This window comes from Hemitrygon akajei, chromosome 27 (assembly GCF_048418815.1).
Source record: "Hemitrygon akajei chromosome 27, sHemAka1.3, whole genome shotgun sequence".
Classification (NCBI taxonomy): domain Eukaryota; kingdom Metazoa; phylum Chordata; class Chondrichthyes; order Myliobatiformes; family Dasyatidae; genus Hemitrygon; species Hemitrygon akajei.
The window spans coordinates 41,371,797-41,394,599 of record NC_133150.1 but is presented as its reverse complement, the minus strand read 5'-3'; the positions used below and the strand labels follow the sequence as shown (position 1 = coordinate 41,394,599).

Below are 22,803 nucleotides of genomic sequence, written 5' to 3'. Positions count from 1 at the left end.
ATCCTTCCTTTTTGTACAGGTCACACCTGCCCAATTGAGGTCCCATTGATCCAGAAATCTGAATCTCTGCCCCCCGCTCCAATCCCTCAGCCACACATTCATCCTCCACCTCATTCTATTCCTATTCTCACTGTCGCATGGCACAGGCAGTATTCCTGAGATTACTTCCTTTGCGGTCCTGCTTCTCAAAAAAGTCTTTTTTCAGGACCTCTTGCCTTTTCCTACCTATGTCATTGGTACCAATATGTACCACGACCTCTGGCTGTTCTGCCTCCCACTGCAGGATATCTTGGACACAATCTGAAACATCCCAGACCCTGGCACCTGGGAGGCAAACTGCTATCCGAGTTTCTTTCCTGCGTCCACAGTTCATGTCGTGTTTATGGTTGTTGTCAGGGCTGGTTCCTGTAGAAAGGCATTCAGCAGTTTTCTTCAAAGTCCTTCCTACTCTGCTGAACCTGCTCAAACACTGGGACATCCCAATTGCTGCAGGGACCTGCCCACAAGCAGAAACTCAGCTGACCAGGCGACCAGAAAACCAGACCGGCAGACCAGAAAAATAGGCAGCTGACATTTTGGATGCGACCCTTCAATAAGAAAGTTCAAAACCACCAGCGGGACTTTGAATGTCTGAAGCGTCACTGCCACCTCTCACCTGAATAATTTTTATTTTAAGTTTAATTGTATTTAGAGATATAGCATTTCTGACCCAACAATAATCAACTGCCTAATTAACCTACTAACCTGTGGGTCCTGGGAACGTGGGAGGAAACTGGAGCACCCAGAGGAAACCCACATGTTCATGGAGAGTACGTATCAGCTCCTTACAGACAGTAGTGGGAGTTGAGCCTGGGTCACTGGTGCAGTAATATTGTTACGCTAATTGCTACATGCGAAACGTAAACTCAGCAGAGCACAGACTGTTCAAACCCATCAGGTGCTTCCCTGATGTTGACCATTCCTGACGCTGGCTCTGCCATTTGAATGCTGCAAGTTGGCTGCAGAGATCCCCGTGGCAGACTGCACAGACACACACCCGCCTCTCTGAGGGGTAGGGTACAGAGCACAGGTGGGGCTTATGATGGGAGAAAACTGTAGGCGTGGGCGGGGCCTAGGTCCTGCTTGTGTGTAGGGCTTGGTCTCATTGTCCAGCTTTGTTCTGGTGGCTGGGGTTTCTGAGCCTTGGATATCAGAGGTGTTCCCATGGGGAGGCCTTGTTCAAATGAGATAGATTTCAATGTTCAAAATAAATTTAGTATCAAAGTACATACATGTCACCATACACAACCCTGAGGTTGATTTTCTCATAGGTATTCTGTAAGATTCACGAGTGAATTCAAGTGCTGAAATCACAGTGACTTCAGCTACACAATCCAAAGATTTATTATAAAAATTAACCAGCAAAACTACCTAGACTTCAAGCGAGGTCTACAGAATTTGAAGAACTGAATTCACTCACAATACACAGAAGAACTCAGTTTGAGTTTCATCAGCCAAGGATGACAGAGCAAAGAGAGATTGGCATTCACCCCAAAAATACACCCTGGAGCACACTGGAACTCAGTGTCAATCGAACAACATAGGTGTCCAGATGAAACAATAATCCCCAAAGGCAACAATTACAATGCAAATGATGCTAAATAAATTATCCCAAATTGAATAAAAGTGATGAATACAAAGAGAGCTTAAAAATCCCCATGATCCTAAATGAGACACCTGGATAACAAAATAAAAAACGCAGAACGAGTCCAAAGACAAACAATTAGTCATAAGGGTAAACAATCCAAGGGACACCCCATACCCACGAGGTTACACCCAGAAAACACAGTCCACATTACAAATGAAAAAAAACTCTTCCTCTTCTTTATAAAAACTCCTGGTCGTGACACATTCACAGTAAATACAAAGAAACACCACAGAGTCAATGCAAAATCATACCCAAGTCAGACAAACAACCAAAGTGCAAAATGCAACAAGCTGAGACAATACAAAAAAAAAATAAAAATAACTAAGTCAGCGATAAATATCGAGAAAATGTGATAAAGAATCCTTGAACATATCTCCATCGGTTGTGGGAGCAGTTCAGTGTTGGGATGAGTAAAAGTGAGTGAAATCTCCCCCCCATCAATTTACTCACTCAGTCTGTAACTGAACGAGTTCCAAGTTAAGTTACGGACTTTACTTCCGCCCCACGTAGCACCCTTGTGCGTGTGTGAGCTTGAAGACACCAAAGCAGAACTGCCTGACATTGCCCCAGTGGAGAGGCTCAGGAGAGCCTGGCAAGGCAGAACATGTCCTGAATTTGGTTGAAACCGCAAGTAAGTTCTTTGGACGATTGCCAATGGAAGCAAGCCCCACCCGCTGAACATGGTATCCTTCTCAGTGGATTTTAACCCTGTCGTGATGGACTGGCTTCTGAGTTCTTGAGAACCCGGGAGTGTTGCTATCTGAGGATAACTCCTGGTAGGTCACCCATGGTGGTATGGTCATATGGGAGCCTCCAGACAAAGAGCGATCCAACAAAGTCCTCAAAGGTAGAGCTGGCGGAACATGGTGATACATCAGAATGGTAGTGAAGATGGAGGAAGGCTGCAGCAGAGATGGCCCACAGATGGCTTGCAGTCCATGCCACAGGACATTGACCCTGATCTGTCAGGGACTTTCTCCATCAGCTTCCCCATGTTAAACAAAGTTATGCACAGGTATTTTTCCATAAAGGGAATAAGGAGAGCATCGTGCTTGACTGGAGTGATAGCAGTATTTTTATCACAGTGAACACTGACTTCTCAGTCAGGCTGTTATTAATAGTTTTGTTGAGAGTAACTAATCTACACCATTTCCATCATATAATGAAAATTCATTTCAATTTGTCCAATCAGCTCAACTGAGAATGACTCAGATTCTAAGGTATCAGATTATAGCATCCAGGTCACTGTGGTTTCGTAACTGAATTTCCTGCCGCCTCCTTCATCATTCAACTTCCTATTTGTCATCATCAGCTATTTAGATCTTCGAGCTGCGAGCTAAGCAACGGACTAGTGATAACAAGCTCACTACAGGTTGAACAATGTGGATTCTGGTTCTTTTCATCTGTTCTATGCCCGGTGAGTGATGACCAGTGCGGGACGTTACAGAGAATGGTAAATGCAGGAAATACTCAGCAGGTCAGGCTGTACCCGTGGAAAAGGAAACAGTGAAAGTTTCAGATCCAAGACTCTTGACTCTGTTTCACTTCCCAGAGATTCAGCCTGACATACGAGGTATTTCCAGCACGTTCTGTTTTCGTCTCAAATTTCCAACATCTGCCGTTTACTTGTTCATTCGAATGATCTGTGTTAATTTGTGTCTAATGCACCGTTTCTGTAGCAGAGATGGTAAAGTATGTGCAGGTATGCAAATGTAAAGCGGGGGGTTTCTTTTTCTTTGTTACTGCGTGTGTTAATCAAAATGGCTTCTTTGTTTGTTAAAAGTAGGAATGCTTCTTTGTTGCGAGAGAGGGCTGGAAGCTTGTTTGGGTTAAAATTTACTGATGACGAGAATTGTATTCCTTTGTAAACCAATTGGGATTAATGTTGTTCTTTCTTCTGAGTCTGTAAGCTATTGTTGGCGGGCTTTTGGGGAGATCAGCGTGAGGGTGTGAGAGAGAGGGAGGACGCGATGCTGTAAACTGGGCGAGGAACGGACCCCAAGTGGGGGTCCGAGGCCAGGAGGTACCCCGAGGAGAGGAGACGAAGATAGATGTGCTTGGTTGACCACTTCGGGTGGTCCTGAGCTGTGAGTCGAGGAGTTCGGAGGGGATCGAATGGTGGCCAGAAGACTTCAGTAATTGAGCTCCAATGGTTGTGCACGAAGTGGTTTGGACTTCGATAAGTTTGGCATCTTTTCTTTATTTTCTTTTCCTTCATATATACTGTATCGTTATTAATTACTTAGTTATAGTAATCTTTATAAACTGTAATCATTTAATCGCATATGGTGTACTGTCTGTTTTTGGGCGAGGCGGGGACATCACACAGCATCCAAACAAGCTGATTACCCAGTTTGGCGGGGCCGAAGGCTGCTTCCCCTAGACGAGAACGAGCTGAGCGAGCCTGAGGCGACCCAGGAGGTTACATTGTGGGGTGCTCGTCCGGATTGATTTCTGTGGAAGCTGTGTGATCGCCCTCTTTAAATTATGTCTGCGGTGAAGAGCTGGTGTGCCTTTGCGGGTGTGCAATTGCTGGTTATCTCTGCATGAGTGTTGGGTGGGGTGGCTGTTGGTGCCCCGGAGGGCGTTGTTCGAGTTCCGACTTGCGTCGACGAAATGGTGTTGGAGCCATGGGCTGTCCATGCTGTTAAGAGAGCGGGGAAGGGTTGGTGGGCTCCGCCCGGTTGTTGGAATAATGTCTAGTCCTAAAGGGGCGGAGGCGTGGGCGGAGCAGACCTCTCAGTTGTTGGGTGAGTGGCAGTGCTTGGCTGAGGGAAAGCGACAGGGATTGGTTGAAAGTTTGAGTAGGCGGGCTGGTGACGTTGTTAGAACTGTCAGGTACAATTACCTGGAAGTGACAGCTGCCAGTTCTGGGAAAGTGTGGGAAAATGTATTTGGTTCGACTGGAAGTCAAATGCCACAGCTGGGGGGCTTACCATATCTGTGGCAGGAGATTGGTGGGAAGTTTTTAGGGTATCCCTTTTGGCTGGGGGGCAGATAAATTGCTTGCGGTGCCAGGGGGATCTGTCAAGGGGATCAGCTCCTCCCTCAGTTGTTCAGTTGATCCGAGAGGTGTTGGGAAACTTAGAGGAGGCCCAGTGGGGGAACTGCTTGGGGTCTCTGGGGGAGCACATTCCCAGCAATGTACCAAGGAACTCCCGAAAGGAACAGACCCTATTCCTGAAGGCTTAGAGGGACCACGCACTCAGGTGTTGTTACAGATGGATGGAAGCCAAGTTAAAGTCATCCTCGACACCGGGGCGCCGGTTAAGTTGCTGTACAGTTTGTTTTATAACCGTTATTGGAAGCATTTACCTCTGACGACATTGAGGGCACTGGAGATTTGGGGTACCAGTGCCGGTGATTATCTAGACGACGGTTGTTGGTCAGTGAAAATGGAGTTCTTAGAGGCAAATGTGGGGGTGACTGAGGTTTGTGAATCGTTAATGCTGATGTGTCCGGGCACTGTTGAGAAGGGAAGCGTTTTGGTTCTGGAGAGAACCAATACCCTGCTGGTGTGCTTGGAGGCCTGCCCGGAGGAGTGGGGTGAGCGTTGTTTGGAGGCATTGTCGATGCACCCAGAGTTTCGAGCTGCTTGTGCGGACGTGTGTAGCAACATTGGGCCAGTACCGAATTCAAATAAGAGCCGGTGGTGGTACGGCCTGAGGGAAGTATCTGAGGGTGAGACCCTCTTAGTGGACGCTCCAAAATACCATGAGGGAGGGGAGTTGACTGCTGAAGACACCTCGGTGAGAGAGAGGTTGCAGCGACTGGCCCCTATAGCCGTAAAAGACATAGGCAGCGTGTGTGTGGATTATATTGTGCTGAAGAGGCGCAGTGTCAGTGACCAGAATACGGCCCTGAGGGCCGAAGAGGCGATGGCCTGTCTGAGTGGTGCGAAGTGGTTAAAGGTGCTGGATCTGAGGAGTGGATGTTGCCAGATCCCGATGAGTGGGGCCGACAAGGAGAAGACGGCCGTTATATGTTCCCTAGGATTCTTCCGGTCTGAAAAGATGCCACAGAGCATATCCGGAGCCCTTGCAACCTTCCCGCGGGGCATGTGGAAGACCCTGGGGGATGTGGAGGTGTTTGGAGTTTTGGCAGATGTGGATGACCTCCTGGTATTTGGATTTGCCTCGGGAGAATATGAAGTGAGGTCGTTGCAGGAGCGGCTGGGAACTACAGAGATAAAGTGTTTTCTGGACACGTGCCGGGGCTGGCGAAGGTCGCAGCTCGTGAGTGACTGTCTCTATGGAATCAAGTTTGAAATGAAGACGGAGAGAGTGATCTGGAACCAATGGGAGGACTTACAAGTTGGAGAAAACGAAGAGAGTTGTCTGACTGAGGGCAACAGCAAACTGAGAGCCTGGAGAGGGGAGTTTGCGGAGGTGAAGAAATTGCGGACGAATCTCGGAAGAGGGAAGCGGACGCTTGAAGGAAACCTGAAGATGACCATCGACAGTTCAAATGAAGTGCAAAGCCTGAAAGTTGATCTGGAAGAAGTCATGAGGAAGAAAAAGCTGGAGGTAAGGGCAGTGAATACTGAACTGGAGGCTGACCAATCTTTAACTGCTGCTTTTCAGGTCGGGGTGGAAGAAGCCGTTGGAGTAACTGCGTCCCAGGTTGAGATGGCTGGGATGCGTGAGTCAGAACTGCTGAGCCTGTGGCGACAGTTGGAGGGGCCACAGAAGAAGCTGATCTCTCGATTGCAGGAGGTTGAAGAGACGGCAGGAGCCGTGCAGGCCACGTGTTTCCGTTTGGAGAAGATCAAACAGCAGCTACCTATCGCAGAAATGAGGAAGAATACGGATTCGAAGGATGATGTGCTGGATGTGTGGTACATGCTGCCTTTTGCTGACTTCCCCTCAATTGAGGAAGAGACCCTTGGCCCTTCTCCCACTGAGTCACATGTAGTGGGAAGCATTAGCTGTGGGCAGCAGGGGGCTCAGAGTAGCTGTGGGGGCATGAGTGAGAGGTTCAGAGAGGAGATGGTAGCGGGCCCGAGGTATCCCCAGTTGTGTCCGAGCCTGAAGGGTTTAGGTGAGGGGGTACGGAGGTCTCAGAAGGGTTAGGGAACTCCCAGATAGTTGGTCTATGTAGCACCTGAGGAACAGCACGTGAGGTTTACTGTGTGGGGAGGAGATGTCACTGTTTGTGCCTGGGTTAGGGTTTGTGTTGGCAGGAAGGGTGGCGAGTTATTTAATAGTCATGAGGACATGACTTTTATTTGGTGGGGGGAGAGTGTAAAGGGGAGTTTCTTATTTTTCTTTGTCACTGCGTATGTTAATCAAAATGGCTTCTTTGTTTTGTTAAAAGTAGGAATGCTTCTTTGTTGCGAGAGAGTGCTGGAAGCTTGTTTGGGTTAAAATTTACTGATAACGAGAATTGTATTCCTTTGTAAACCAATGTGGATTAATGATGTTCTTTCTTCTGAGTCTGTAAGCTATTGTTGGCGGGATTTTGGGGAGATCAGCGCAAGGGGTTGAGAGAGAGAGGACACGATGCTGTAAACTGGGCGAGGAATGGACCCCAAGAGGGGGTCCAAGGCCAGCAGGTACCCTGAGGAGAGGAGACGAAGATAGATGTGCTTGGTTGACCACTTCGGGTGGTCCTGAGCTGCGAGTCGAGGAGTTCAGAGGGGATCGAATGGTGGCCAGAAGACTTCAGTAATTGAGCTCCAATGGTTGTGCACGAAGTGGTTTGGACCTTGATAAGTTTGGCGCCTTTTCTTTATTTTCTTTTCCTTCATCTATACAGTATGGTTATTAATCAGTTATAGTAATCTTTATAAATTGTAATCATTTAATCGCATATAGTGTCCTGTTTGTTCTTTGGAGAGGCGGGGACATCACACAGCATCCACACAAGCTGATTACCCAGTTTGACGAGGCCGAATGCTGCTCCCCCTAGATGAGAACAAGCTGAGCGAACCTGAGGCAACCCAGGGGGTTACACAAAGATAGAAAATACTCCATAAATAGGTTCAACAGTACTGGGGTGAGGAACCACAGACACAACGCTGGAAGAATTGTATGGGTCCAGCAGCATCTATAGAGGCAAAAGGTGTTCCAGTTGGAGACCCTGTATCAGGGGCTGGGGGGAGTGTGGGTTGGTGGGGGAAGAAAGAAACAAAACCCAGCCTGCAGTTGTGAGAGTGCAGGGAGGAGAGAAGGGAGCTGAGGACACATCTTGGTCTCTGGCACCAGTGTTTTGAATAGTCTTGGCAGAGAGTGTTCCTGCCCAGGGAACATTAATTTGTAAAGGTTTGCAGATGTAAATGCAAAGGCTCCCTTTCCATCCATGAAACATCATTATCATGCTGCCTTGTACTCACTAAAATCAGCATAGGAATTATACGTGAAAAGTAAGATGTCTCCGATGGACAGCTGTTCCTGTTATTGAAATGTCTTGTTCTTCAGTTCTTTGTGATTTGAGGGCTAATCTTGTACTCAGAATCCATTTCCTTCTCATTCTCTTCCTCGAACTGTGAACATTTGTTTTACTCATCAGCATCCAGTATTATTGGAAATAATTTGGAAAACGTTTAGCACACTTGCAGAAGAGACGAGATGGAATAAGAGATCTCTCATCATGGCCTTCCAATGTGGACTGAACACAGGGGTCCAGCAGAACATTGTGACAAGCAGGATAGTCTGGATGACCTGATTAATTTGGTTATTTGAGTTGACGACCCGGTAACCGAGTTGCGCAGAGAAAAAAAATGTCTCAAGTTTCTTACGGTCTGATCACTCTCTTTCCTCACCCTCTCCCTCATCGTCCACAGTCTCTTACAATGAAAGAGCATTTATCATATAGTGTCGCAGAATAAGTCTGCTTGATTCATAGTCAGCCAGAAACAATGAACACGTTCACAAGCACAGAATCAGTAGGTCAGACTTTAATTGATAGATGGACAAGCTGACAAAATTGACCAATCCCGTGATATCTCATGAAAGACCAATAAACAGTAACTGTAGTGTTCTCTCTCAGGTGTAATAGAACGCTGAACTAAACACTGAGGTAAACCGTCGTCAATGAAAACAGGATCACAGTAAGATTAACCATTTACTGTTCACTCTTCCACATTAACGTATGGTGAAAACTGTTGATAAAACAATACAAGATTTGTACAGTATTTGTTTCCTTCTTGATATCACATTTACATCGTAAATACTTGCAAAAGTAAACTACCACAACTACATTACATTAAAATGCAGCATACAGTCAGAATCTACCTACGCCATTGACTGCTTTAAATACACTTCAACACAAACTATCCGCAACTCTTTAACTAACGAAAACATAAACCTTATCAACCGTCATTACTTTTAACAGAATCAGCGTTAACATTTTAATTCAACATATCAATTATCTCACGAACTTACGGCGTTGCTTCACTATGTTTCTAATGCGTAGAAGACAACTTTTCTTGTGTTGATCTCGCACATGTGTGCCCCCTCCTTCCCGTTTCTCCAAACCGGTATTTTCCCACAAGACGCGGCGAAACCGGATGTGACGTCATCGCATGCCGCGATATATCACAGACAATGAATTTACTTTAAACAATCCTAACTTTAACTAAAAAATGCTAACAAACGAATTACTAAAGTGAAAATATTATAAACTAAACAAATGCCATAAAGGCAACACAGTAACTCAGTGGAAAGGACACCTCCCCACCGGTAAGCTTTTAGGAGAAACCAGCTTGATAATATTTCACTGGTTTTCTGGTCCGTTCTGATCAGCGCAATTCAGAAACTCCAGGATTGAGTGTTGATCCAGATTCGGTGCTTTCAAATGGGGATTCCACTGTGAGAGGTTGTGGGGTTAACTTGTTGGGGCTAACTCATCTTGTTCACCAGCTTGTTCGGCAACAAGGGATATTCTTGCTGCTTCCTGATGCGCTGAAGTAACCTATTGGCCCTCTTTCACCACAACTTCTCCTTTCATCCACGTTCAGCTCTCAGGATTTGGGTGAACGTAAACTGGCTCTCCTGCCTCAAAGTTCCGATGTTCTGTATTTGAATCATATCGCACTTTCGTTCTGTCGTCTGTGTCTTACTCGGTTTTCCAGATCAAAGCGCAATAAATCCAATTGGGAATGCAACCTGCGGCCCATCAATAGCTCAGATGAAACCACTGGTGGTTTGTGGAGTTATCGGGTACCTGAAAAAAACTGTTGATGCTGGTGTGTATGTCCCTATTCAACTTTTGTATCCCCTGCTTGACAGTCTGAACAGCTCTCTCAGCCATACCGTTTGATGATGGGTGACAGGGGGGCTAATGTTGCAATCTAATTCCATTGTCTTGTAAAAAATAGTTTGAATTCCTCACTTGTGAACATGGGACCATGATCATAGACCACAGTATCGAGGATTATATGTGTACCTAATAGTAGGCATAAAATGTTTATCGTCGTGCCTGATCGAAGTCATCGCCGCTTTGACATCATTCCATTTAGAATGCGCATCGATGACTACCAATGGCATCTGACTGTCCAATGGACCTGCGCAGTCTACGTTTGAACATGTCCGGTGTTTGATGGGTCTTGCTTGAGAAAGTGGAGTATTCAGATGCTGGAGACGAGCAATATTCATTGTATATTTAGATATTCCTTTCAGCCGTGGTGTTGGCATCTAGTTTTCCACTTGAGAGTTTTAGTAAATGGCACTGTTTGGCCTCGTGTTTGTTGTTTTATTTTCCCTTAAAATCCTGTTTGCATTAAAGTCTGTGAACTACTGACCTGCTTCAGTGTCTCTCTCTCCCTCTGCATTTCGGCCATATCCAAACATCATGACAGTAGTGTCATGGTCCGATCCGTGAAATCCGCATTCTGGTTCACAGTCCGGTCCAGGTTCCTTATTCCAGGTTTTCTGGGTTTCCCCAGTTTCTGTTGAGGCAGCTGATTCTCGTATGGGCTGGCTTCATAAATAGCTTCAGGATTCAGCCTCTGGCTGCTGGATTGTTCCTTTTCAAACCCCTGGTCTGTATCCCTTCCCTTCACCTTCTTCTTGAGCCTTGCCTCGCCTCGCCTGAAGCCTTGACTTCACTGCTGTCAAGTTCAACCACCGGAGCAAGATAAGGAACTGGCTTTGTGTCCTCACCTTCGCTAGGTAGGTCTGGCTGTCTGCCTCTATTGGGAACCCTCTTGTCCTATTCTGCATTCTGTGTAATGAGTCCTGGCCCTACGTCCTGTTTCCAAGGAGGGGTCACGGCTCTGTGTTCCATGTTCTTGTTTCTCCCTCAACCAATGCTCTGTGTTTCTCTCTCTTCCTCGACCAAGTCAAGGCTTCGGGGTCTCGTCCAGTCCTAGCCATGTACAAGAACCTTGTCCTGTCCAAGCCACGGATTTGTGTTCTTGTCTTGTCCATGTGCCTTGCCTAACCCAGGAGTACCTTGCCCAGCCCGGTGCTGGGGCTCCCTTGTCTTGTCCAGGAGTCTCACATCCAGTCCTGTTGCATCTCCTCGTCCTGTAGCCACATCTTGTCCTTGCCTAGTTCTGGAGTCCGAGCCCAAGTCAAGACCCAGGTTCAGGTTCATTGCCCAGTCTCTGGCTAGGAGTCCAAGCCCAGGCTCCTAGTTCCCAGTTCCATGTCCTGGTTTCACTATCCTAGTCACGTCCTAGCCCAGGCCCAGAATCCTTGTCTCGTCCAAGGCCTGTGTCATGTCCAGTGTCCTCTCTTCCCCATTTTCCTTGCTTCCTTAATACACCTAGTCCTCTCCCTAGTTTTCCAGTGTCTGTCTTGCTTTTGGGTCTGCTGTCAATGTCCCCCTTATGACAAGCAAGTCTCAAACCTGCAAAGCTAGACCCAGCAGAGTGTGAAAACATCTCATCTTGGCCCTGAGCTTCATTGGTCAGGCAGGGGACAAGCTACAGGCGATTGACTCTGTTCTGTGTGAAGCTACTGAAGCAATGAAGAACTGCAGAAGTTCACTGATGACACGGCCATAGTGGGGTGTGTCAGGAATGGACAGGAGGAGGAGTATAGGAAACTGATACAGGACTTTGTGATATGGTGCAACTCAAACTACCTGCGTCTCAATATCACCAAGACCAAGGAGATGGTGGTGGACTTTAGGAGATCTTGGCCTCATATGGAGCCAGTGATCATTAATGGAGAATGTGTGGAGCAGGTTAAGACCTACAAGTATCTGGGAGTACAGTTAGACGAGAAGCTAGACTGGACTGCCAACACAGATGCCTTGTGCAGGAAGGCACAGAGTCGACTGTACTTCCTAAGAAGGTTGGCGTCATTCAATGTCTGTAGTGAGATGCTGAAGATGTTCTATAGGTCAGTTGTGGAGAGCGCCCTCTTCTTTGTAGTGGCGTGTTGGGGAGGAAGCATTAAGAAGAGGGACGCCTCACGTCTTAATAAGCTGGTAAGGAAGGCGGGCTCTGTCGTGGGCAAAGTACTGGAGAGTTTAACATCGGTAGCTGAGCGAAGGGCGCTGAGTAGACTACGGTCAATTATGGATAACTCTGAACATCCTCTACATAGCACCATCCAGAGACAGAGAAGCAGTTTCAGCGACAGGTTACTATCGATGCAATGCTCCTCAGACAGGATGAAGAGGTCAATACTCCCCAATGCCATTAGGCTTTACAATTCTACCGCCAGGACTTAAGAACTTTTTAAAAACTATTATTAATGCTTTTTGAGAGAGTGATGTAGATGCATATCATATTCTTTACTGAGTTAAGTATTGTATGTAATTAGTTTTGCTACAACAAGTGTATGGGACATTAGAAAAAAGTTGAATTTCCCCATGGGGATGAATAAAGTATCTATCTATCTATGAAGCAGATAATCTCTCGACAGACTTCAGTGTGTGTGTGTCTCTCTCTCTCTCCACACTTGCGTGATATCAGAATTCAGACACACCCCAGACAGAGTTTGTCTGACTGGTGTCAGTGGTTGCATAATCAGGATTTATGATAAGCTCCAGCTGCTGATATGACCATCTACCACCTGCTCCCATGGCTTCACATGACTCTGACTGAGGGTTGCTAAGCAGGTGCTACACCTTGCCCAAGGGTGACCTTCACAGGGTACCAGAGGTAAGGGGCATCTTACACTTCCTTTAGTGGAGAGGAATCTGCACCCCACCACCAGTGTATTAATGGATAAGCAAACACAAGGATATTGAGGAATGTGAGATCATGGGGACCTTGTTGAGTATAATCACTGATCATTGAGTGTGACTGAAGATGTAGATAAGGTGATTAGAAAGGCAGACAAAACAATTTCCTTTATTTGCAAATTCCAAGGATATAGAGACAGTGTGGTTCTGCCCATGGCTTGAACACTGTGGTCATTTGTGGTCACCACATTACCAGAGAGACAAGAAAGTACTGGGGAGACTGCTGCCTGGGACTGAGTGATTCACTCGTTGGATTGACTGGATGGACTGGGGTTAATTTGTCTGAAACTAAAGAGGCAAAGAGGAGACTTAATTGAGTTGTGAAAAATTATAAAGCTCATCAAAAGTATGAACAGGAATAGTTTTGATCACTGAGATGAGGTGTTAAAAATAGGGGTCTTGGGTTAAAATTTAACTGTTGTTAGGATTAGAGGGGGAATGAGGAGAACACTTTTCTCCCAGGTAGGAGTAGTAACTCGACTCATGTGTGTCTATTGGTGGGTCCTCAGGTGGCTGTAGTATCCACATCATCACAATTCTGACCCCTACACCACTTGCTGTGTCAATCTGGCACGTTGTGGTGGATTTCCTTAATGGAGGACATCTGTGCAGGATCTTGTTTAATGTAGGGAGACTGATGGGTGGGCAGCCACAACTTGGTCCTTGACAGATTTGGGTTTGGGTCCAATAGCATGGAATGCAAGATGACTGGGGGACCCTTCACTGCTTCAGCCTTCCTCCGCCTTCTCTGCCATTGTGATGTCATCGTCTTCCATTAGTCAAACCTTTGAGGTCTTACTTGGATCGCTTGTTGTCTGGAGCCCCCCATTGATCTTTCCACCAATGGAGACCTGACCAGGAGCTACACTCTGGACAACATCACTCACAAGTCTCTCCACCATGACAAGGTGACAATCCACAGAGAAGTGAGGAAGTGGTGCATTTCTGGATCTCACTTCCTGAAGCGTTTGTAGAAACAGGAACCCTCAGCACAACAACAGAGCCTGGAAGGTGTATTTGAAGAGGCGTCACCCGCCAGGCAGAGAACCCAGGGAAGACCAGAACAGTTAGAGCTTTTTTGACCAGTACCGAATGAAGGGCTGAACAGCCTCCTATGTCGGAAATTCTATGATCTTGACCAGGAAAACAGAAGTGGAACTGGGTATTTTATTTTTATTTACAGGAAATTCTGGTGAGATATCTCAGTGTCCTTTTTTGCTATGTTACAAAACCAGAATGTGTAAGGATTATTTTGGGGTTTTAATGTTTTCTGCATATATAGTACTTTTACATTGCCCCCAAATTTCGAGTGAATATAAATAAACTATTTTTTCAGATCACATCAACTTTCAGACTAAAATGAACTCATCATGATAGTTAGACAGATTGCATTACTTCTCCAATATGTGTAAATTTATGGCAACTGTTATCCCTTGTACTGAGATTTTATCTGCTGTAGAGAATCACACAGCACAAACTGGATAGATCCACTTCAAATAACATCTAAAGTTCTAACCAGGTAAGCAATGGTAATGTGGATTTATAAACCCCAGAGAATCTATAGATGCTGGAAATCCAGAACAACACACAAAAATGCTGCAGGAATTCAGCCAGTCACACAGTATCTATGGAAATGAAAAAGCAGTTAAGGTTTCAGGCAGAGTCACTTTTTCAGAACTGGATAATCATAAAATATTGTGATATATTGTGAAAAAACTTCATCTACCTCAGCACTTCTTCTATTCTCCAATATAGCCTCTTTCCTCTTCTCGGCTGCTTATCATCTCCCCCGGGTTCTCTCCCACCCCCTTCCTCCTATGGGTCCATTCTCTTCTCCAATCAGATTCTCTCCTCTTCAGTCCTTTGTCTTTCCTACCCACCTGGTTTCACTGATCAACTTTGAGATATCCTTCTTTCCCTCCCCACCCCAACATTTTATTCTGGTGTATTTCCCCCTTCCTGCCCAGTACTGAAGAAATGTCTTGGCCCAAAAATTCAACTGTTTATTCATTTCCATAGATTCTCTCACCTGCTGAGCTCCTCCAACATTTTGTGTATGTTGCTTTGGAATTCCAGTATCTGCAGAATTTCTTCTGTCCACGAATTGTGGAAGTGGTAACTTCCATTAGCTGAGAAGGTGAGTAAAGGGATGCAGGTTAGAGGTAAGGGAGACCTTAGGGGGAGAATTACTGTATATGTGACCTGTTCAAATTTAGTCCAGTATGATTCTATGAGAAATACTTAAGCGACTCACACAGACCATTTCCTGTCAAAATGGATTTGATTTGACTCAAGAACAGAGCTGACATGGATTTTACCACTGTGATAAACTCCATGTCACCACTGAGCTTGAATGTGTAATTCCAATCCGCAGTCTCCCCCCCCCCCCCCCCCCCCAATATTGAACTGATGTAAAGTGAAATCCCATCATTGCTCTTAAAATTGCACTGACCAATGGAGGGTATTTCAGAAGTGGTGAGTTTTAAATTTTGCTTCAAGGAATTGACACAGCCTTCAGAGGGAATGAAGCCAAGTATTGGATGCTGAGTTTGCATGAAAAGCCCCTTTTACATCACATCTGTTCCCTGCTTTGTTATTTCCTCAGTGGCCGGTTCTCCAAAACAGATTTGATTGAATTATCACCAAGACAGATCCAGAAAGACATACAAATCTTGGACTGCAAATCCATAACTCTGTGAAGGCGGCAACGCCAACAGATATAATATCAGTGGTAAAACAGAATTCAGTCTACTTCAGACTGAAAAATGTCAGAAAAGCATGTAGTGGCTGTATAAAACTTTGCTTAATCCAGATTTGGAGGATGTGGGTAGTTCTGGTTGCTGCATAACAGGAAGTATGTGGAGCCTTTAGAGGGGCTGAAGAAAAGGTTCATCTGCTTATATTCTAGTTGATAGCTTTATAGAGTGGGCACAGCGTAGAGGGAGACCCAGTAGGAGGGCTTTGGCTCAATGGGCTTAGGCGATAAGGAGTCAAAGCGAGGTAAGTTACTTGTGAGGAATAAGAAGTATATCTGTGAGGCTGGTGTTCTGAACTGGGTGTCAGAAGTGTGTTGTCCAGGAGGCTCCCAGCCTCCAGGATGGCCACATCTGCACCACGTGCGTCGAGCTGCAGCTCCTTAGGGAGTGGGTTAGGGAACTGGAGGTGCAGCTCAATGACCTTTGCCTGGTCAGGGGAAGTGAGGAGGTGATAGAGTGGAGCTGTAGGCAAGTAGTCACACCGGGGCCTCGGCAGACATACAAGTGGGTAACAGTCAGGAGAGGAAAGGGCAAGAGTCAGATACTAGAGAGTACCCCAGTGGCTGTGACTCTTAATAATAAGTGCTTCTGTTAGAGTATTGTTGGGGGGACAGCCTACCTGGGTATGCAACAGTGGCTGTGCCTCTGGCACAGTGTCTGGCCCTGTGGCTCAGAAGGGAAGGGAAAGGAAGAGGATGGCAGCAGTGATAGGGAACTCTATAGTTAGGGAGTCAGACTGGCAATTCTCTGGATGCAGGAAAGACACATAGATGGTAGTTTGCCTCCTAGGTGCCAGGGTCTGAGATGTTTCTGATCGTGTCCACCATATCCTCAAGTGGGAAGGTGAATAGCCAGAGGTCGTGGTACACATTGGTACCAACGACAGAGGTAGGAAAAGGGAGGAGGTCCTGAAAACAGACCACAGAGCATAGGAAAGAAGCTGAGAAGCAGGACCTCAAAAGTAGTAATCTTGGGATTACTGCCTGTGCCACACGACAGTGAGTATAGCAATAGAGTGAGGTGGAGGATAAATACATGGCTGAGGGATTGGAGCAGGGAGCAGGGATTCAGATTTCTGGATCATTGGGATCTCGTGTGAGGCAGGCGTGACCTGTACAAAAAGGATGGGTTGCACTTGAATCCAACGGGGAACAATATCCTGGCAGGGAGGTTTCCTAAGGCTATTGGTGAGAGTTTAAATAAGAATTGCTGAGGGTTGGGAACCAAACTGAAGAGACGGAGGAAGGGACATTTGGCTCACAAATTGAGAAAGCTTGTAGACAGTGTGAGAGGGAGGATAGGCAGGAGATGGAGAAGGGATGCACTCAGTCTGATAGTTTGAGATGTGACTATTTTAATGCAAAAATCATCATGAACCAAGCAGATGAGCTTAGAGCATGGATCATTCCTTGGAGCTATGATGTTGTGGCCATTACAGAGACTTGAAGGGCTCAGGGGCAGGAATGGCTACGTAGAGTGCCAGGCTTTAGATGTTTCAGAATGAAAGGGAGGGAGGAAAAAGAGGAGAGGGCATGGTACGGCTGATCAGAGATAGTGTCACGGCTGCAGAAAAGGAGGAAGTCCTAGAGGCATGGTCCACGGAGTCTCTGTGGGTGGAAGTTAGAAACAGGAAGGGGTCAATAACTCTACCGGGTGTTTTTTTTATAGACTACCCAAAAGTAACAGGGATATCGGGGAGCAGATAGGGAGAGAGATTCTGGAAAGGTGTAATAATAAGATGGTTGTTGTGGTGGGAGATTTTAATTTCCCAAATATTGATCGGCATCTCCCTAGAGCAAGGGGTTTAGATGGGGTGAAGTTTGCTAGGTGTGTATAAGAATGTTTCCTTATACAATGTGTAGATATGCCTGCAGGAGGAGGGGCTACACTTGATCTGTTATTGGGAAAAGAACCTGGTAAAGTGTCAGGTCTCTCGGTGGCAGAGAATTTTGGAGATAGTGATCATAATTCTATCTCCTTTACCATAGAATTGGATTGGAGAGAGATAGGAACAGATAAGTTTGGAAAGCATTTAATTGGAATAAGGGGAAATATGAAGCTATCAGGCAGGAACTTGGAAGCATAAATTGGGAACAGATGTTCTTAGGAAATGTACAGAAGAAATGTGGCAAATGTTCAGGGGATATTTGTGTGACGTTCCACATTGTATGTTGCAATGAGACAGGGAAAAGATAGTAGGGTACAGGAGCTGTGGTGAACAAAGGCTGTTGAAAATCTAGTCAAGAAGAAAAGAAAAACTTAGTAAAGTTCAAAAAATTAGGTAATGATAGAGATCTAGAAAATCGTAAGACTAGCAGGAAGGAGTTTAAGGATTAAATTAGGAGAGCCCGAAGGGGCCAAGAGAAGGCCTTGGCAAGCAGGATTAAGGAAAACCCCAAGGCATTTTAAAGTATGTGAAGAGCAAGAGGATAGGACATGAGAGAATAGGACCAATCAAGTGTGACAGTGGAAGTGTGTATGGAACTGGAGGAGATAGCAGAGTTACTGTAGCTCCCTTCATGTAGCAGCTCCGAGGCGGATTGTACATCTTGGCTTCCAGTTACATGTCAGCTCTGGAAAAGTAGCAACTTCTATTTGCAGATTCACACCCCACTGACCATTGCAAGCTGCATCAAGCTGCAAACATTCATTTTGTCCAATACACAACTTTTAATTCCATTGTTCATTCATTTTTAAGACCTTTGAACATTGACTGGAAATGTACCCAATTTCAATCATTTTCTTATGTTATGTTGATCAAATTATTGCATCATTCTCAGAAAAGAAACTTAAATTTATTATTAAAGTACACATTGCATTTGTCACCACATACTATCCTTACATTCATTTACTTTTGGTCATTCACAGTAAATACAAAGTAAGACAATAGAATCAATGAAAAACTACCCATGAACAAAGACAGACTAACAACAAATGTAAAAGACAAACAATTGTGGAAATACCAAAAGAAAAGCAAAATAATAATAATAATCATAAGTAAATAAGTACTAAATAATATTTGAGAACATGAGTTGTAGAGTCCTTAAAAGTGAGTCCATAGGTTGTGAAATCAGTTCAGTGATCGGAGAAATTATCCAGTCTGGTTCAGAAGCCTGATGGTTAGGGGGTAATATCTGTTCCTGAACCTGGTGGTGTGGGATATGAGGCTGCTGTACCTGCTTCCTGATGGCAACAGCAAGAAGAGAGCAAGGCCTGGATAACGGATGCTGTTTTTGATTCCGCAACGTGCTCAGCAATGAAGAGGGGTTTACCAGTTATGGATTGGGCTGTACACACTATCTTTTGTGGTTTTTCTGTTCAAGGGATTGATGTTTTCATACCATGCCATGATGCTGTCAATAAGAGTACTCTCCACTGTGCATTTATAGGACTTGGTAAGAAAGTGGGTTGGGCAACATGTGCCCAGCGGTGGGATCCCATTGGAGATGGCAGAAGTTACGAAGAATTATGTGCTGGACGCAGAGACTCAAGGCTTATCAACCACCAGCTTCCGTGTCCAGCACATAATTCTCTGTAACATCCGCCATCTCCAGTGGGGTCTCACCACCAAGCACATCTTTCCCTCTCCCCCACTTTCTGCTTTGCACAACAATCACTCCCTACGCAACTCCCATGTCCATCCACCCCTCTCCACTGATCTCCCTCCTGGCACTTATTCTTGCAAGAAGAACAATTGCCTCACCTGCCCCTGCAGTTCATCCTTCACTACCATTCAGGCCCCAAGCAGTCCTTCCAGGTGAAGCAACACTTTACCTGTGAATCCAGTGCTCCCGGTGCAGCCTCCTGTATATTGTTGTGACCTGATATAGGTTGGGAGACCGCTTCACTGAGCACCTATACTCCATCTGTCAGAAAAAGTGGGATCTCCCAGATCTCATCCATTTTACTTCCACTTCCCACTCCCATTCTGACACGTTAATCCACGGCATCCTCCGCTGCATTAATTAGGCTACACTTAGATGAGAGGAACAACACTTTATAATCCATCTGTGTGGTCTCCAACCTGATGGCATGAACATCGATTTCTCCATCTTCCAGGATTGCCCTGCCCCCTTTAATCATTCCCAATTCCACTTTCCCTTCTCACCTTATCTCCTTACCTACCCATCACCTCCCTCTGGTGCTCTTCCCCCTCTTCTTTCTTCCATGGCCTTCTACCATGTCCTATTACAATCCCCCTTCTCCACCCCTGTACAGGTTTCACCAAACAACTTCCCAGCTCTTTATTTCACACATCCCCCCTCCCCCCCCAGTTTCACCTATCATCTCGTGTGTCTTCCTCCCCTAACCCCAACTTTTATCTTTGATTCCTCATCTTTTTTCTTCAGTCCTGAGGAAAAGTCTCAGCCCAAAACGTCCATTGTACTCTGTTCCAGAGTTGCAGCCTGGTCGTCTTTGGAGGAGAGGTCCTGACCGGGTCTCGGTGAATAAAATGCTGTTGACTTTGCTTGTTTTGATTGGTTTCCTCCCCTGTGATTGACAGACAGGACTGGACATTTGCATAATCAATGTTGGTTTGAGAGTTGTTCACTGTTTCCACAACAGTGCTTGAATACCTGTCGACACTAAAGCTGTCGGAAACTGGAGTTCGGAATACAATCCTGGAGGAATTCAACAGGTCAAGCACCATCTGTTAAGGGGAGGGGAAATGTCAGTAGTTTGGATTGAGTCCCTGCATCAAGTGTGAGTGGAGAATGAGATAAAGTAGAAAGGAGAGGAGAAGGTGTGAGACTGGGTCCATTAGGTGGTTAGGGACTGAGGAGAGGTGAAGCACAACATGCAGATGGAATGGGGAGGAAAGGGAGTGGAGTGTGGAGGTGAGGGAGGTTGAAATGGATCAGGAGAAAAGGGGAGTAATGCAGCTGAGGGAAGAATACATCCAGCTGGAGAAATCCCCTTCAGTGGATTCATCAGGTCTACCATTGCTGGAATCTGATCTTCCTCTGCAGGGATCACTATGAAAATCGTTGTTATTGTTTTGAAATCATTCTCTTTTCTGGGCCATTTCAGTGGGGCAATTAGAAAAGAACATTACTGGAACTGGAGTCCAAGGTAAACCAGGGTGGGTAGGGATGAAAAATTTCACTCCTTAAAAGCTTTTCCGAACCAGATGGGGTTCTGACAGTCTGGCAATTTGTCATTATCATTATCAATATGTGGTTTTTAATTCCAGAACTAATTAATAAATTGGAACTAAACACAATATATTTTTACACACTTTGAAATCAAACTGCATTTCTACATTCTAAAGTAACAACATCTGTTGCAGCACCTTCTAACTGCACATTCAAGTATTTGACAGGTACGAAATATAAAATTTCCATTGGAACCAGAAGGCACATTTTTGGACATTATGTGGGGTTTCTTTCTGCAGTTTATAAATTTGTCTGTAAGTGGGAGGAAGTCAGGACATTGGTCTAAAGAGATCCTATCAACCCCATCTGAATCCTAAAGATCCCTGGAATCGGAGACACAGACGCATCCCAAAAGAAACATCTGGGATCTTTGTCGACATTTCAAAAGCCGACATATTCTGAAGCAACTGAAAGGTCAACACTGCCGCTCCCCCTCAGTACTGCAGTGGAAGGTCAGCCCTGGGTTTCTGCTCAGGACTCTGGAGTGGGAAGTGAACCCACAATGTACTGACACGGGAGAGAGCACTGACACAGTAACAGCACTGACTGCACTTCAGACCAAAATCATTGGCTGTGGTGTCATGGACCACATGCTGGATGTAACCTGGTCCTGTTTCCACCACCATGTTCAAAAATATTTGTTTGCCTTGTGTTGTTCTTTTCCCCTCAAATCTGAAAATGCCTTCCTCAGTTTCAGGTGCATTGTGGGCAGAGAAATCTGTAAGAGGAGTTGTGGGAAGAGCGATCACAATCGATTGTCACTATGAAGCAAAGTACCGCTCACACACAAAGTACTGGTGCCATGGACGGACTCGTCAATGTTCAATTTTAGTGGAAACAAAAGGGCAACACGGACGGAGTGGACGAATGTCAATCACAGATGAACAGAAGAGAAAATTTACTGTAACTATGGAGGATCTTCACTCTGGAGATACAGGATGGTACAGCTGTGGAATTGGAACACCAAGGACCAATCTGATGTTTAATGTACATCTACAAGTATCTGATGGTAGGTTTCACAGTGATTGACTTTATGCCTTCCATAAAGTAGGTGTCCAGACTCTGTCCATCCCTCACTATCTCTGCATTCATATTAGTGCCAAATGTTTCCTTCTGTACGGTAGGTCATTGAACCCAGTCACAAATTAATTATCTCCTGAAAGCCACCAAACAGATATCTCACATTACTGTGGAATTATGAGCAGCTTTTAATAGGAGATTTAATTTAAATGTACAAGTAAAGTAAATGTCTCATGATCTTTGTCCCCACCCTGTCCATACCTCACTATCTCTGCATTAACATCAATGCCACACGTTTCCCTCACTAAACCCAGTCACAATATCATTTTCTTCTGAAAGACAGCAAACACTACTACTACTACTTTACTACTATTTTATTGTCACCAAAAAATAGATACTAGAGTGTACAATCATCACACTGTCAGAGGTTTGAATTCAGACCAAAACAAATAGTCTGATGTTAATAGGTAGATGACAAACATGTGTTTCTCATGGTGTGAATAGCTTGAAATTCATAAAAAGGGAATCAGTTCCAGAACTAAACAGACTTCATTCAGTTCTCCCACAGCAGGCTTTCCCACTACCCATCCCTGCTTCACGGATCAGTCACTCCCCCCTCTACCACACGCTGACTCTCTTTGTCTTTGTCAATGTGCTCCAAGAATCCCCTCCCCACCACCCACTGACCATCTACTTCCCAGCAGCCAGCCTCTACACCAGCCCAGTCCTGGTGAGAAATAGAGCAATGGAATTAGAGAGAACATGGGACACAGTCAAGCACAAGAATAGACTCTGGTTCACTGACCATGATTCTGTTGTATTGCATTGGTCCATATTCCTTCACTCCCTCCCTTTTCATGTCCTTGTACAAAAACCTCTTAAATATTGTGATAATATCCCTTTCCACCAGCTGGTCTGACTATATGTTCCATACAGTCACCACCCTCAGTGTAAAAAAAAAACTTGTCTCACAAATGTCCTTTAAAATTTCCCCTGATCACCTTAAAACTATGCTCACTATTATTTGATATTTCAACCCTGG

At 45.3% G+C, this 22,803-nt stretch overlaps 1 protein-coding gene across 1 annotated transcript in view; it reads left to right on the top strand.

Annotated features, from left to right (window-relative positions):
* The first annotated feature begins 2,993 nt into the window (after positions 1 to 2,993).
* LOC140717290 (uncharacterized) overlaps positions 2,994 to 22,803 on the top strand; it is a 45,664-nt gene continuing 25,854 nt past the window's right edge. The window contains exons 1-2 of the mRNA XM_073030724.1: positions 2,994 to 3,104; positions 21,433 to 21,750. Coding sequence (XP_072886825.1) covers positions 3,068 to 3,104; positions 21,433 to 21,750 — 355 coding nt within the window. The 5' untranslated portion in view covers positions 2,994 to 3,067. The remainder of the gene's footprint in view (positions 3,105 to 21,432; positions 21,751 to 22,803) is intronic.